Here is a 15111-nt window from a genome sequence, read left to right as displayed (position 1 = left end):
TGCACAGCAGGGAGCCTGCTTCCTCCTCTTTCTCTCTGCCTACTTGTGATCTCTGTCAAATAAATAAATAAGATCTTAAAAAAAAAACAAAAAACAAAAAAACTTCAGGTCTGAATGTATCAGTGAGAATTCTATATATATCACGCATGCTTCCAAGCAATGTTCAGAGAAGGAAGGATATGGACCAACACTATGATATCCCAAGCTGCAGAAAAACTATCATTTCTAACTAATATTTTAATTGCTGGGTAGAAGAAAAGGATCACTAACTAAATTTATTTTGCCTAAATAAAACAAACTCACAGCTTGTGTGGAGAGCATTTCATTAATGCTGTGGTCATACTGCTCAGCCAAGATGGCTAACTTCCGGGTCTGTTCTTCTTTGAGCCGTTTCAGAACAGCCTTGTGCTCACTCTTTGGTGTTGTCTCCAATAGGTGATTTCTTAATGCTTTATACTGTCTGGTTTGGATTTTGCAGGTGTCCTGAAACTGCTTTTTTATTTGGAGTTCTTTAGACTAGGAAGAAAAAAATAGATACATATAATTTTTAACATATGGCATTTGGTATACCTTAGGCTTACATTAAAATAAAGTCTACAAGGAAAAAAGGAGAAGAAAAAAGGTCAGATCATAAGGCTGCAGGTACTTTTGCACTTGGCTATTGGGTCAAACCACTGGATTCTATGCATTTTTATAACAAAAGCTCTAATTTAGAACATTAAAATATCCATAACCTCATTTATCACAGGACTTCAAATAATACTTGTTATTTTGTTAAGAAATTTGGTGACTTGAGTAAATATTAAAATTAGCTTGAATTACCATGTATACTGATGACAGAAAATTAAATTTCTTCTCATGTATTAAGTATGTATGAAAGTATTTTACAGGACAGACAATATTTTATCAGATCTCTGAGGGAGAAAATAAGCGTTCTGTTCCTTACCTGAGACACTTTGTTTTAATTTCTTCTAATAACAATCTCAACTCTAACTACATACTGAAAGTATATGCTAACTACATACTACATACAAAAGCAGGGTATTAATAAATAATGTTATTTATTAGCTAATTATCTTTTCCTTAAGGGAATAAACTAGATAGAAACATAATTAGTTACGGTTTATTCTTTAATACCATAAGCAAAAACGTGAAAATCAGTCAGGTTAACTCATCTTTTAAAGGTCAAACAAAAGTTATGGGGCAAGGGAGAGGACAACTTTCTTGGGAGTGATAAGAGACATGAGCTACATAAATATTTCTGAGATATAATAATTGAGCTCAGATACAGAAGAGTTTTGGCTTTGGTTTTTGTTAATCACAGGTTATTCTATGAACTCATGTTTTAATAAAATTTAGTAAGATGAGATATAATTCTACAAAGTATATTAGTGAGTCTGTGAGAATATATTCATTTACTATACTAAGGCAGAACATATACTTGGAATTATTTTACCTTAATATAAATACTGCCAGACATTGATTGGACGATTCAGCATGCAACAAATGCACACCTTACCAAAGTGAAACACTTGTCGGGGAACCAGTTATTCACCATTCAACACCAAATAGACCTTTTCCATATTTTACACCAACTGAGGCACTAGGTCATAGTCATTAATACTTTATTCTGTGAAGGGTCACAACAGAACCCTGTGAAGGGTCTAACTAGAAAGAGAAACTCTTGGGTTAATTATGCTCAGTAGTACCACACTTAAATACTGTCCTTGGTTAACAAAATTCTTGTAAGTTGGCTAGGAATGAAACAAGGAGATTTGGACATTCTTTCCTGCCTCTGTATAACATTCAATCTTTTAGAAGTTTTACCAAGAAAACCGTATAATCATTCTGTATCATTAGCCTAATGAGAAAAAGGAACTTGCAATTTTTTTCAACAAGAAGAGTAACACCTATTATCAAGAATAAACTATATCCTTCAATAGTTAACCCAAGTGAAAACAAGAACAAAGTTATAGTTCTTTCTATCATTTAAACTCACTGAATACAATTATCTGGATGGCAGATGAAGAAACAGCAGAGTAGGCAATAGATGTTTACTCAATCCATTCTACAGAAACCCAAGTGCTCAAACTAAAGTCCCCCTAACTCCCCATTGAAGTCTTGAAGGAAGCTGGAAGAGACAACTATTATGACTTAGGCATATAAAAATGCAACACGTGGTATTAAAATATAGTTTGTTCTGTTCAAATGGAGCAAGTAGACAAATATACATAACTAAGAGGAACAGTATGATTTTCTTCCCTACTAAAGTAACAGAACAATTTCCTTTACAGAAAATCTTGAGCTCACTGGTCATCAAAGGAGGCATTCTAAGTCATTCAAAGTCTGACTATGATTGTGAAATATTATTTTTCTCCTCACATTTGATATAGTATGTGTAAAAATCTAATCTAGTGTTTACAAGCTTTCAAACTAAAAAGGTTCCAATAAGAGGAAACAGAAAAGAAGGCTTAAACATCAAACAATCTACCTATTCCAAGTCTTAGAGAAATGCAATCCTATCAGTTTTATGGTATGACTAGAGAAAACTAACAAGCTTTCAGTTTCGTTTGCTTCTGGGTGCTGCTGACTTTAAAGCAATAATAAATTTTACAGACATACTGTTTTAAAAATCTTTTAGGGGAAATTGTTCTGTAGCCAAAACAGTATATATATACCCTTTTCATCACAAAGATAAATCTGAAAAATCATTATCAATTCCAATTTTTTAAGTATGATTAATAAAGGTTACGTAGTCAACACAAGCTACTCTGTAAATGATTTTTATTAGTTAATTTGAAGACACAAAAATGTGAAATTTTATCCCAGTTCACAAGGAAAGGGTAAATCATTTTAATTTTGAATATATTTCATTCAAGACAGTCTATTAGAAGTGAGCTGTGTTGGAATTCAGAGTTACAATTGGATTTGGTATAGTTTCTAGATTTTTAAAACAGATTACCTCTGTGAATAAATCTCACTTCACTCCAGGACAGTGAAAGACAAGAATCAATTTTATAGTTAAATTCTCAAACAAAATGGGGTAGGGTAAAGTTTAAAAAGGAAATACCGTGGGATATGGGCCTTACTGGATGTAAATTAAAGTTTAAAATTTGCAGACATATCCAAATTAATTGAGGTACTACTTTAGATGACAGCTTATGCAGTGGATGGTTTTGTTTTTGCTCATTAAGATTAATGTGATTAGGGGCGCCTGGGTGGCTTAGTGGGTTAAAGCCTCTGCCTTCGGCTCAGGTCATGATCTCAGGGTCCTGGGATCGAGCCCCGCATGGGGCTCTCTGCTCAGCAGGGAGCCTGCTTCTCCCCCCACCACCTGTCTCTCTGCCTACTTGTGATCTCCGTCAAATAAATAAATAAAATCTTTAAAAAAAAAAAAAGATTAATGTGATTATACTCCTTCAAATATCTGTTACAAGTTATAAAATTTGAAAACACCTTGGAATTGCTAACTCTCATTGACTATGGGTTAGACCAGCTGGCTGGAGAGACAAGGAGAGTGAGGGAAATCTCTATAATACACTTTGGCATCCTCATAGTTCATTCTATGTGAATGAATTACTGTATTCAAAGTAAATACAAAATTTAAAGTCCTTTGGTATTATATATCATCAACACTTGTCTTTATTTATTTTTTGGGGGGAGGACTATATGACAATTTGCTCTACTCTGATGTGCTAATTAAAACAAAACAAAACAAAACAAACAAAAAAATACACATATATATCCCAACTACCTATGCCATGGTCTTACCTACATTACCAAGCAAAGAAAGCAAGCAAGTAGACTCACACTGTGATGATTCCTTTGTTCCTCTTAAGATAAGTACAATGAAGGGAGAGGGAGTAAAAAGACATTTTCTATTTATTGGCTTCTATGCTGGTTAAGAATTTAGTGTCTTACAGTAAATAAGATTCCAAAATTATATTACTTGGAACAGAGAGAAGAAAACAGGTTAGCATATTGACATGTCAACTGTAATAATAGCACTGGACATTTGAGTACGTTAAAAATCAGAATTTTGATTTTTTATGGCATATCCTACAGTTAAAAGTTCTGGTATAATGTTGAGAAATACATAAGCAGAAAGTCTACAGCTATATTAAAACTAACCAAACATTCTTCAAATGAAAAGAAAAAGTTTATTGATTTGTTTATGCCAGACCTCTTACATGGATGTCATTTATCTCTTTCCCCTTTTATCAAGATACTTAGTTAAAGGTACCTTTAGACTCTTAGGTTGTTGTCGAACCTCCATGACATGCTTTCGCCTTAGTTCCCTTTCTCTTCGCTTGTTATATTCCAGCTGGTTTGTCAGCTCAGTTTGATGCTGCAATCTGATCAACTCACAGCGCATCTTCTGAATGGTGTTGAGGTGACGGAACTCCAGTTCCTGCATGGATTCATGCTGTCGCAGTAGCATGGCATGCTCTAAGTCCTTTTGAGTCTGCCTTTTATTTAACTCCTAATCCATAACACAAAAGACAAAGGTATAATATTGCTGTATGATGCCAGAAAAAAAAATCCCGAGAAAGAGAACAACTAGGAAATAGATGTAATCCTCTGGTTCAATAATGGCTACATAGTAAGTATGAGGGTTTTATAATATTTACTACAGTAAATGGACAATTAGTAGCACAAATTTTCTTATGCTGTTCATTTACTATTTACTAACACTACTTTATGCAGTCAAGTTAAAAAGCAATTGAATCTATCTTAAGAGGTTTACTGCCCTTCCCTCTTTCCTTTCTTAATTGTTTCCTAGTTTTATATTTGAAGAGGGTTCATAAGCCATTCCTTGAATTTTTTCAGAGTATACTATTCAATTCAATTAGGAGGAGCACACCCAGTATAGTGTAGTGGTTAAGGACATGGACTGTAAGCCTGATGATTCACAGACCTGTACCCCTGGGGCAAATAATACATTATATGTTAATAAAAATAATTTTTTAAAAAAGGATATTTGGAGAAATCTAAATGAATAAAATGTATATATAAATATATATGAATAAAAAGAATGAAACTGTTAAAAAAAAAAGAATATGGACTGTAGAGCTGGGCTGCCTGTATTCTATTTCCTTTTTTTTTTTTTTTTAAAGATTTATTTATTTGAGAGAGAAAGAGAACACACCTGTGGTAGAGAGGGGCAGAGAGAGAAGGAGAGAGAGTCCTAAGCAGAGCTAAGCATCGAGCCCTACTTGGGGCTTCATCTCACAACATGGCAATCACGACCTGAGCCAAACCAAGAGTCGAACACTCAACTGTACCACCCAAGTGCCCCAAGGTTGCCTGTATCCTAAATCTCAGCTCTGCTATTTATGACCTGCAAATCCCTGGGTTAGTTATTTAAACTTTTCCCTTCAGCTTCATCACTTCTCAAATGGAGATAATATAGCTATTTCAAAGATCTAATGTGAGGATGAAATAAGTTCATAAATGGGAAGGTCTCAGAATAATACTTAGCACATCATGCTCGATAAATTTTTTTTGCAGATTAAAAAGAACAAGTGTGGGCCATTTGGGTGGCTCAGTTGGTTGAGCATCTGCCTTTGGCTCAGGTCCTGGGATACAGCCTGATGTCAGGCTCCCTGCTCAGCAGGAAGCGTGCTTCTCCCTCTCTTGCTCCCTCTGCTTGTGCTCTAATAAGTTTAAAATCTTAAAAAAAAAAATGTTTTAAAAAGAACAAGTGTAACATACACACACACGCACGCACACACTATAGAAGTCGAACTTGCCCTCTTTGCCTCTGCAAACTCTTTCTCCAGAGCTCCAGAGGCCAAGAGTCTGGTACAAATGCTTCCTAAAATTGCCCTCATGCTTACTGTGACACATCTATTATTCAAAACATACAGTTTTAAAACTAAATACCAAAATACATTATAGGCATGTGATATGCTTTCTTCAACTAAAAACATAATGGACATATATCCCAACCAGATCGGTAAATAAAGATCTTTTAAAGTTTCAATAGTAAGCTTCTGCTTTACAATTCCATAATTTTTCCATTCTTTTGCTTTAAACACATTTGTAGTAAATATCCATGCGCGATGCACCATATAATCATGTTATTATTTCCTTAAGATAATAGTTCCAAAAGTGGATTTGGTGGGTAAGAACATATGTGTATATTAAATTTTTTAAGAATTTTATTTATTTATTTGACAGACAGAGATCACAAGTAAGCAGAGAGGCAGGCAGAGAGAGGAGGAAGCAGGCTCCCTGCTGAGCAAAGAGCCTAATGTGGGGCTCCATCCCAGGACCCTGGGATCATGACCTGAGCCGAAGGCAGAGGCTTTAAGCCACTGAGCCACCCAGGCGCCCCTGTATATTAAATTTTTAAAAGCTATTGCTGGGGCACCTGGATGGTTCAGTTAAGCGTCCAACTTTTGATTTCAGCTCAGGTAATGATCTCGGGGTAGTGAGACTGAGCCCTGGGTTGGGCTCCACGCTGGGTGTGGGGCTGCTTGAGATTTTCTCTACCTCTCCCTCTGCCCCTTCACTCCTCATGCTCTCCCTCTCTCTAAAAAAATAAATAAATAAAGCTACTGCTGTAGGGCACATGGGTGGCTCAATCAGTCAATCTGCCTTCAGCTCAGGTCACGATCTCAAGGTCTTGGGATCAAGTCCCACATTGGGCGCTCTGCTCAGTGGGGAGTCTGCATCTGCCTCTCACTCTCTCTCAAATAAATAAAATCTTAAAAAAAAAAAAAAAAGAAGCTATTGCTGAATTATGCTCCAAAAGGGCAGTATCAGTTTATACTTACTACTATTGCCCATCTCCCCATGTTAATAGCCTTTTGAATTATTCTCATCTAACTGATAAAACAGCTTCTTCTTTTTTTTTTTTTTAAAAAGACTTTATTTATTTATTTGACAGAGATCACAGGTAGGCAGAGAGGCAGGCAGTGAGAGAGGAGGAAGCAGGCTCCCTGCTGAGCAGAGAGCCCGATGCGGGTCTTGATCCCAGGACCCTGGGATCATGACCTGAGCCGAAGGCAGAGGCTTTAACCCACTGAGCCACCCAGGCGCCCCTGATAAAACTTCTTTTTAAAAAGATTTATTTACTTTAGAGAGAGAGAGAGAGCATGTGAGCCAGCATGCCTGTGTAAGAGCACAAGTGGGAGGGTGGTAGGGCAGGCAGGGGAGGGGAGGCAATCTCAAGCAGACTCTGAGCCTAGCCAAGCAGGGAGACCCATGCAGAGCCTGACATGTGGCTCAATCCCATGACCCTGAGATCATGATCTGAGCCAAAACAGTTGGGAGCTTAACCAACTATGCTACCCAGGTGTCCCTCAACTGTTTTATTTTTAAATTCTTTAGCTATCACAGAAGAGTTACACTGTACTTGAAGCTTATTTTATGCCACCTTGGAAATAAATTTATTTATGCTCATAGGTGTTCCTGATAATAAAAACAATTATTCTCATTGTGGTAAGAGTTTCTGCATTTGCCCAGTTAATAATTACATAGTTATAACAATGTATTAAATGGTAACACACAATTCATGGCACTCAACTCAAATCAAAAAACATAAATTATCCAATTAATTTTCTCATTTAAAAGTTAATACTTCCTTCATTATTCATGGATTTAATATTTATAGTTAACACTGTATGCTTACTATGCGCCAGATAATAGGGATATAAAGACCTGAACAGAACCTGTGGCTTCATATAATTTCCATTCTAGCTGAGGAGAGAGATTCCCCCACAAAAGTGTATATGGGTAAGAAAAAGAAGTACAAAGAAGAACATTTAAAGGGAGAAAGCAAGCGATATGGATTGAGTATCTGGGAAAGAAGGATTTAGGCCAGGGAATTATGAGTGCAAAGGTCTTGCAGCTGGGATTCAACAGATTTATTTCTGATACCCATCATTTAAACATACCTCCCTCACAAGGTCCTGCTCTAAGTTATGGCGTCCAAGTAACATTCTTCTCTTAAAGCGACGGCATTCCAGCTCTAGGTATTGCCTCTGTCGTCGTAGAAGATTAGCCTCTTCTTCTGCTTGGAAATGTTGTATATTCTCCTTCTGCTTTGAAAGCCACTCTTGTTTTTCTTTTTTGGGGGTGCTCTGGTTTTCATTCAGTTCCTGGCAACATAAAAAACTCAGTTCAAAATACATAAAAATTAACTACATGAGTAGAGTTAATGTAAAATTTGGTATCTAATAAATTTAGATAAAAGTATTTAACTTATGTCTGTTCTAGTGCTCAGGCAGGGCAATGACCTCAAGGAGGTAGGAAACAGTTTTCCTTTTTCTTGAGTGACCAGTGGTAAAGAGGAAAAGTATATTAGAAAACATGTATATCTTTTGGTTTAGCACAGCTACACTTAGGATGATTCAAAAGCACACAATGATTGGGAAATGAAGTAAAACATATCTTTTTTTAAATCCTTCCCAAGAAGAGAGAGAAGGTAGTGCTTTCAGGTAAAAATCATATATAAATTAAAATTAGAGCTAAAATACAGTTATGTTTCACTTGGTTATTAACATTCTAAACATCAAGCTTCTGGCAAGATTATGGATATACACAATATAAAAAAACTTGGAAACTAAATAGAAAATCAACAAAACCATGGGAGAATAGAGACCCTTTTTATGAGTGGCATTTAAAATTTAGCATTAATAGGGTGCCTGCGTGGCTCAGTGGGTTGGGCCTCTGCCTTTGGCTTGGGCCATGGTCTCAGGGTCCTGGGATCTACCCCAGCATCGGCTCTCTGCTCAGCAGGGAGCCGCCTTCCCCTTCTCTCTCTGCCTGCCTCTCTGACTACTTGTGATCTCCCTCTGTCAAATAAATAAATAAAATCTTTTAAAAATATATTTAGCATTAATAAACACCAAACAAATAAAAACCAGTGCTTTTCTACAGTACTTTAAATATCATCTCAAGAACTACCTACATGAAAATGCATTTATATTGGGCAAGATGACAACATTCATCATATACTCAATGAGACAAGTCTTAGGATATTAATACTAGTATATCTTCAACCTAAAAAGCCATCAATATCGCAGACAATACAAATCAGCCATCTTTTCTAAGTCTAAATTGATTTTTTAGAGACTACTAACCTTATGGTCCTTCCTCTGTTATTCAAGATAGAGACCAAGTCTTTGTAACTTAAGCTCATAAGATATTCAAACACATAAAAATAAAAAACACATAAATCAGTAGTTCCCAAATGAGGGTATATATGCATACACTATAGGAAGTGACAAGAATAACACAGGCACATACACAGGGAATCACCTGGTATATTTTTTTAGTTACTTTATGTAAATTCAATTAGTTAACATATAGTGTACCATGATGTAGAGTTCAGTAATTCATCAGTTGCATATAACACTCAGTGCTCATTATATCACATGCTCTCCTTAATGCCTATCACCCAGTTACTGCACCCCTCCCCCACTTCCCCAATAGCAATCCTCAATTTGTTTCCTATGATTAAGAGTCTCTTATGGTTTGTCTCCCTCTCTGATTTCAGTCATTTTATTTTATTTTTCCCTCCCTTCCCCTATGATCCTCTGCTCTTTTGTTTGTTTTTGTTTTTGTTTTTAAAGATTTATTTATTTATTTATTTATTTATTTGAGAGAGAGAGAGAGAGAGAGAGATTACAAGTAGGCAGCAGAGAATGGGGCAGAGAGCCCAATGCAGGGCTTGATCCCACGACACTGAGATCATGACCTGAGCCGAAGGCAGAAGCTTAACCCACTGTGCCACCCAGATGCCCCCTCTGTATAGTTTCTCGAGAATCACCAGGTATCTTTCTCAAAATCTTCTGCCAGGAAATTACCCCACCAAAAGTCTAGTATGTCCCTTCCCCTATACTGAGAACCATTATTCTGAATGAACATACACATGCAAGCATACAAACCTTGTATCCCTAAAGGATTACTTAAAGATTTATTTGTTAGAGAGAGAGAAAGAAAGAATACACCCAAGCTGGGGTAGGAGCAGAGGGAGAGAATCTCAAGCAGACTCCCTGGTGTGCATGGAGCCTAAGGCAGGGCTCCATCTCAAGACTCCAGATCACAACCCCAGCTGAAAGCAAGAGTCATACACCCAACCAGCTGAGCCACCCAGGCACCCTGGAATGGTTTATTTTATTTTATTTTATTTTTTAAAAGATTTTATTTATTTATTTGACAGACAGAGATCACAAGTAGGCAGAGAGAGAGGAGGAAGCAGGCTCCCTGCCAAGCAGAGAGCCTGATGCGGGGCTCGAGCCCAGGACCCAGGGATCATGACCTGAGCCGAGGGCAGAGGCTTTAACCCACTGACCGACCCAGGCACCCCTGGAATGGTTTACTTTCAATGAAAGAGATGTGTGGCTTTTTTCTTTTTCTTTTCTTTACAGCTCACATACTTTTATTTCTAATTAGACATTTACTTAATAAGTGCTTAGTAGGGGCACCTGGGTGGTTCAGTGAGTTAAAGCCTTTGGCTCAGGTCATGATCCCAGGGTCCTGGGATCGAGCTCCACACCGGGCTCTCTGCTCAGCGGGGAGCCTGCTTCCCCCCCTCACCTCTCTCTGCCTACTTGTGATCTCTCTGTCAAATAAATCAATAAAATTTTTTTAAAAAAGTGCTTAGTAAAGTTATTATGAATAAAATGACTTATGTTTTTAGGAGATGATTCTTTTTACAGCTCCTCAATTGAGGATCTTGGTCATCAATGTTTTCATTCAAACCGATATACGTTTCATGGTTAACAAACAACAAAAGAAAATTTATCTTCAAGGTTCTATGAGTTGAGCAACATTACGTACAATCAATAAGCAGATAACTGCCTTGAAAATGTTTATAAAATAAGTACCTCCTTAAGCTGTTCTTTTCGAAGTTTATATTCTCTTTTCTGGGACTCCAAAAAACTATTCAGTTCTTTCTTCTGTTGGGCCTGAATATGCTGCTGAAATTTTTTCTCTTCATTGGCCATTACTTTAGCCTATAGAAAATTTTAAAAATGGACCAAATTAGTTAAGTTGATAGATTCAAAGCAGCATTTGAATACGCATTACCACAGATACCATTTTTTCCCATTATCAAAAAAATCACCAACTAATTATTAATACTTATTACTCAGCACCCTATTTATTTTTATTTAAATTTTTGGCAGTTAAAATATGGTGCAATATTGGTTTCTGGTGTACTCAGCATCTTCATTAGAATTTCAGAGAACCAATAAAATGGAACTCGTCTTTAAAATGTTGACCTTGTACAGGGTCAGAAGGTTTTCACCTTTCTTTTCTCCATTTAACAGGAGTATGTTCTCCTCCCAATAAAAAACAAACACATTTATCTACAAATATAATTTAACCATGATTTATCTTGGTTGACTCAAATATGAAATAATGTTTATTTTTAAAACTTACCTTTAATTTATATATTAAATAATATGAAAATACTAAATATTAGACATATGTATCATTACTGCTTTCCTTTTTTTTAAAGATTTTATTTTTTAGTAATATCTATATCCAACATGGGGATCAAACTTACAACCCCGAGATCAAGAATTGCATATTCCACCAACTCTTGCCAGCCAGGCACCCTTTATTTCTGATGATATATGCAATGTATAATCGTTGTAGAACATTTAGGAAGTATAGTAGAACACAAAGAAGGAAAATATTACATGATTTTAGCATGCACAGATAACCAATATAAACATTTTGGTGTATATGCTTCCTAATTTTTTCTATGCGTATCTACTTCTTTAACAAATTTGTAATCATATTCTACATCCCATTTCATGAATTGCTTTCTTAAATATTTAGTATCTACCTCTTAAGTTACTAAAAATACTACCCCATGACCAACAGGATAATTCTTTCACCTAATTATTTCAAAATCAAATGTTTATTTACACCATAAATTATTTTGCTAAATTCTCTACTATTGTACGAGAGTGTTTTTTTTTTTTTCGGGGGGAGGAAGGTTGAACAGGGTAGCTATGATAAATAATGCCTTAATGTGGACTAGCTAGACATATCTGACGATATTCTGTGAATTTACCAAGAAGCTTACATTTTACTTGACAAATGGGACTATCAAAATAAAATGAAACTAATGGGACATCAAAAACCTTTATAAGAAAAGGTTTCACATAACAAGAATCCTAAAAAATTTGCTTTTATCATATACTAAAATGACCTTATTTATAAATAAACTAATGGGCTAACCCCTAATCTGAATCTCTTAATTTATAATCTTTTTAAAATAAATTTTTATTTTTTAATGAACGTATAATGTATTATTAGCCCCAGGGGTAGAGGTCTGTGAATCGCCAGGTTTACACACTTCACAGCACTCACCATAGCACATACCCTCCCCAATGTTTAATTTGTAATCTTTAACATTCTCTCTATATTAATCTTCAGTTATTCTTTGACATAAAAATGCTGCTATATATTTAAGGACAGTTTCCAAAAAATACATAGAAAAGGGAATCACGAATGATTTTCTGAGACCTGAACCGTGTTACTAATAGGTGATTTATCAAACTCTTCAGATAACCAGCATCCTTGAGGCCCAGAACAGATGAATGAAAGACTTACTCACTGTGACACTATAAATCTAGCAAGTATCAGGAAATAATCCTCTGTCTATTGGTTCTCAGATTCAGTACCTGACATTATACATGTTATGTGTCTCTCTCTCCAATTGATCTGCTTGGTTCTGGTGAACAGATACTCTAACATCAAAATGTTATCTTGGTTAATTCTGGAATGGTTACAAGCTAGAACAAATTAATAATATTGAATCAGCTACCTCTTTTTCCATAGCAGCCTGATGTTTCTTGATAAGTTTCTCCATTTCTGCAGCAAAATTGTTACGCTGAGTTTCAAGATCTTTGTCTAATCTGAGGCGATGTTCATCCATCTCAGCCTTTAGTTTATTTTCCAGAGTCATTAATTGCTTTTGATGTTGCCGCCTCATTCTCTTATAGCCAGACATCTGTTCTCTAAGCTCAGAGTCCTGCTCGTGTTCTTGCATTTGCCTTGTAACCTAGACATACAAACAATGGACAGAAAAGAACAAAGTAAAACATTTTTTTCAAAAGCATTTTATTTATTTATTTATTAAAGATTTATTTATTTATTTATTTATCATAGAGAGAGAAGCGAGAGCAAGCACAGGCAGAGGCAGAGGGAGAAGCAGGCTCCCCGCCAAGCAAGGAGCCCGATGTGGGACTCGATTCCAGGACCCTGGGATCATGACCTGAGCCAAAGGCAGCCGCTTAAACCAACTGAGCCACCCAGGCGTCCCTCAAAAGCATTTTAGATCACTCTGCCATTAACTAAGCAGGCAGTTAATTTAAGCGATCCCAGTTAGCAGTTTTCAATTAAATTTCGAGCACGTCTTTTAAAGAAATAAACAAGCTGATTCTAAAATTTATATGAGAATAAATAAGGCCAAAAACATTCTTGAGGGGGAAGAAAAAGTTGGAAGACATATATCAGCAATCAAAACAATGTGGTACTGGTGTAAGGGCAGACTGAATTGATCAAAGGAATAGAATAAAATCTAGAAACAGACACACACATATTCAGTCAAGTAGATTTTCTACAAAATATTGAGGTTAATTCAAAAAGGGAAAGTGTTTTTTAATAAATCCTGCTGAAACAACTAGTTCCCTGTAAAAATAAATAAACCCGATTCCTATATCACTCTATATTCAAAAATTAATTTGAAAAGAATGATTTGACCTAAACATAAAACTTAGAATCATAAAGCAAAAGAAGACATGGACTACTGTGTAAGCAAATATTTCCTGGATAGAACACAAAAGGCACAGGATATAAAGAAAAAAATGTAATAGCCAAACTATGGCAAGAGTCCAAATGTCCATCAACTGATGAACTGGTAAAGAAGGTCGGTCTCTCTCTCTCTCTCTCTCACACACACACACACACACAAATATTACTCAGCCGTCAAAGAGAATGAAATCTTGCAATTTGCAACAATGTGGATGGAGCCAGAGTGTATTACACTAAGGAAAATAAGTCAGACAAATACCATATGATTTCACATATGTGGAATCTGGGGAAAAAAAAGATGAATATATGGGAAGGGAAAAAAAGAGAGAGAGGAAGGCAAACCATAAGAAACTCTTAAAATAGAAAACAAACAGGGTTGATGGAAGGACATGGGCAGGGGATGGGCTAAGTGGGTGATGGGTATTACAGAGAACACTTGTTATGATGACCACTGAATGTTACATGTAAGTGATGCATCACTAAATTCTACTCCTGAAATCAATACTACACTATATGTTAACTAACTAGAATTTAAATAAAAATTTGGAAGACAAAAATGTATAAACTACATTTTTAAACTGAGCTGAAATTCACTCACAACCCCAAGATCAAGTCGCATGCTCTTCCAACCTAGCCAGCCAGGCGTCCCTAAAATTAATCATTTTTTAAAAAGATTTATTTATTTTAGAGAGAGCGCACACAAGTGTGTGAGGGCATATGGGGAGGGGCAAAGAGAGAGGGAGAGAATCCTTAAGCAGACTCCCTGCTAAGTGTGAAGCCTGATGTGGGGCTGGATCATGACCTCAGCTGAAATCACAAGCCAGATCCTTAACCAAGTGAGCCACCCAGGCATCCCAAATTAATCATTTCAAAGTGAACAACTCAATAACATTTAGTATATTCACAATGTTGTACAACTACCACTTTTATCTAATTACAAAACATTTTTTTTAAAGATTTTATTTATTTATTTGACAGAGAGAGATCACAAGTAGGCAGAGAGGCAGGCAGAGAGAGAGAGGAGGAAGCAGGCTCCCCGCTGAGCAGAGAGCCCGACGCGGGACTCGATCCCAGGACCCTGAGATCATGACCTGAGCCGAAGGCAGTGGCTTAACCCACTGAGCCACCCAGGCGCCCCATAATTACAAAACATTTTTATCATCTCAGAAAAAAATCCTATTCCCCATTCTCTCCTGGTAGCCACCAATTTATTGTCCATTTCTTTTTTTTTTTTTTTTTAAGATTTTATTTATTTATTTGACAGAGAGAGATCACAGGTAGGTAGAGAGGCTGGCAGAGAGAGAGAGGGAAGCAGGCTCCCTGCTG

General features: G+C 36.3%; 1 protein-coding gene across 4 annotated transcripts in view; it reads right to left on the bottom strand.

Annotated features, from left to right (window-relative positions):
* The window catches only part of TAOK1 (TAO kinase 1), a 175277-nt gene that overhangs the window by 29878 nt on the left and 130288 nt on the right, over positions 1-15111 (bottom strand). For all 4 annotated transcript variants that reach the window (XM_059148070.1, XM_059148071.1, XM_059148069.1 and 1 more), the window contains 5 exons: positions 12797-13033; positions 10842-10970; positions 7905-8108; positions 4244-4483; positions 304-516 (listed from right to left, as the gene is read on the bottom strand). In XM_059148070.1, coding sequence (XP_059004053.1) covers positions 304-516; positions 4244-4483; positions 7905-8108; positions 10842-10970; positions 12797-13033 — 1023 coding nt within the window. The remainder of the gene's footprint in view (positions 1-303; positions 517-4243; positions 4484-7904; positions 8109-10841; positions 10971-12796; positions 13034-15111) is intronic.

This window comes from Mustela lutreola, chromosome 15 (assembly GCF_030435805.1).
Source record: "Mustela lutreola isolate mMusLut2 chromosome 15, mMusLut2.pri, whole genome shotgun sequence".
Classification (NCBI taxonomy): domain Eukaryota; kingdom Metazoa; phylum Chordata; class Mammalia; order Carnivora; family Mustelidae; genus Mustela; species Mustela lutreola.
The sequence above is the reverse complement of the archived record's forward strand: the minus strand, read 5'-3'. Positions and strand labels throughout refer to the sequence as shown.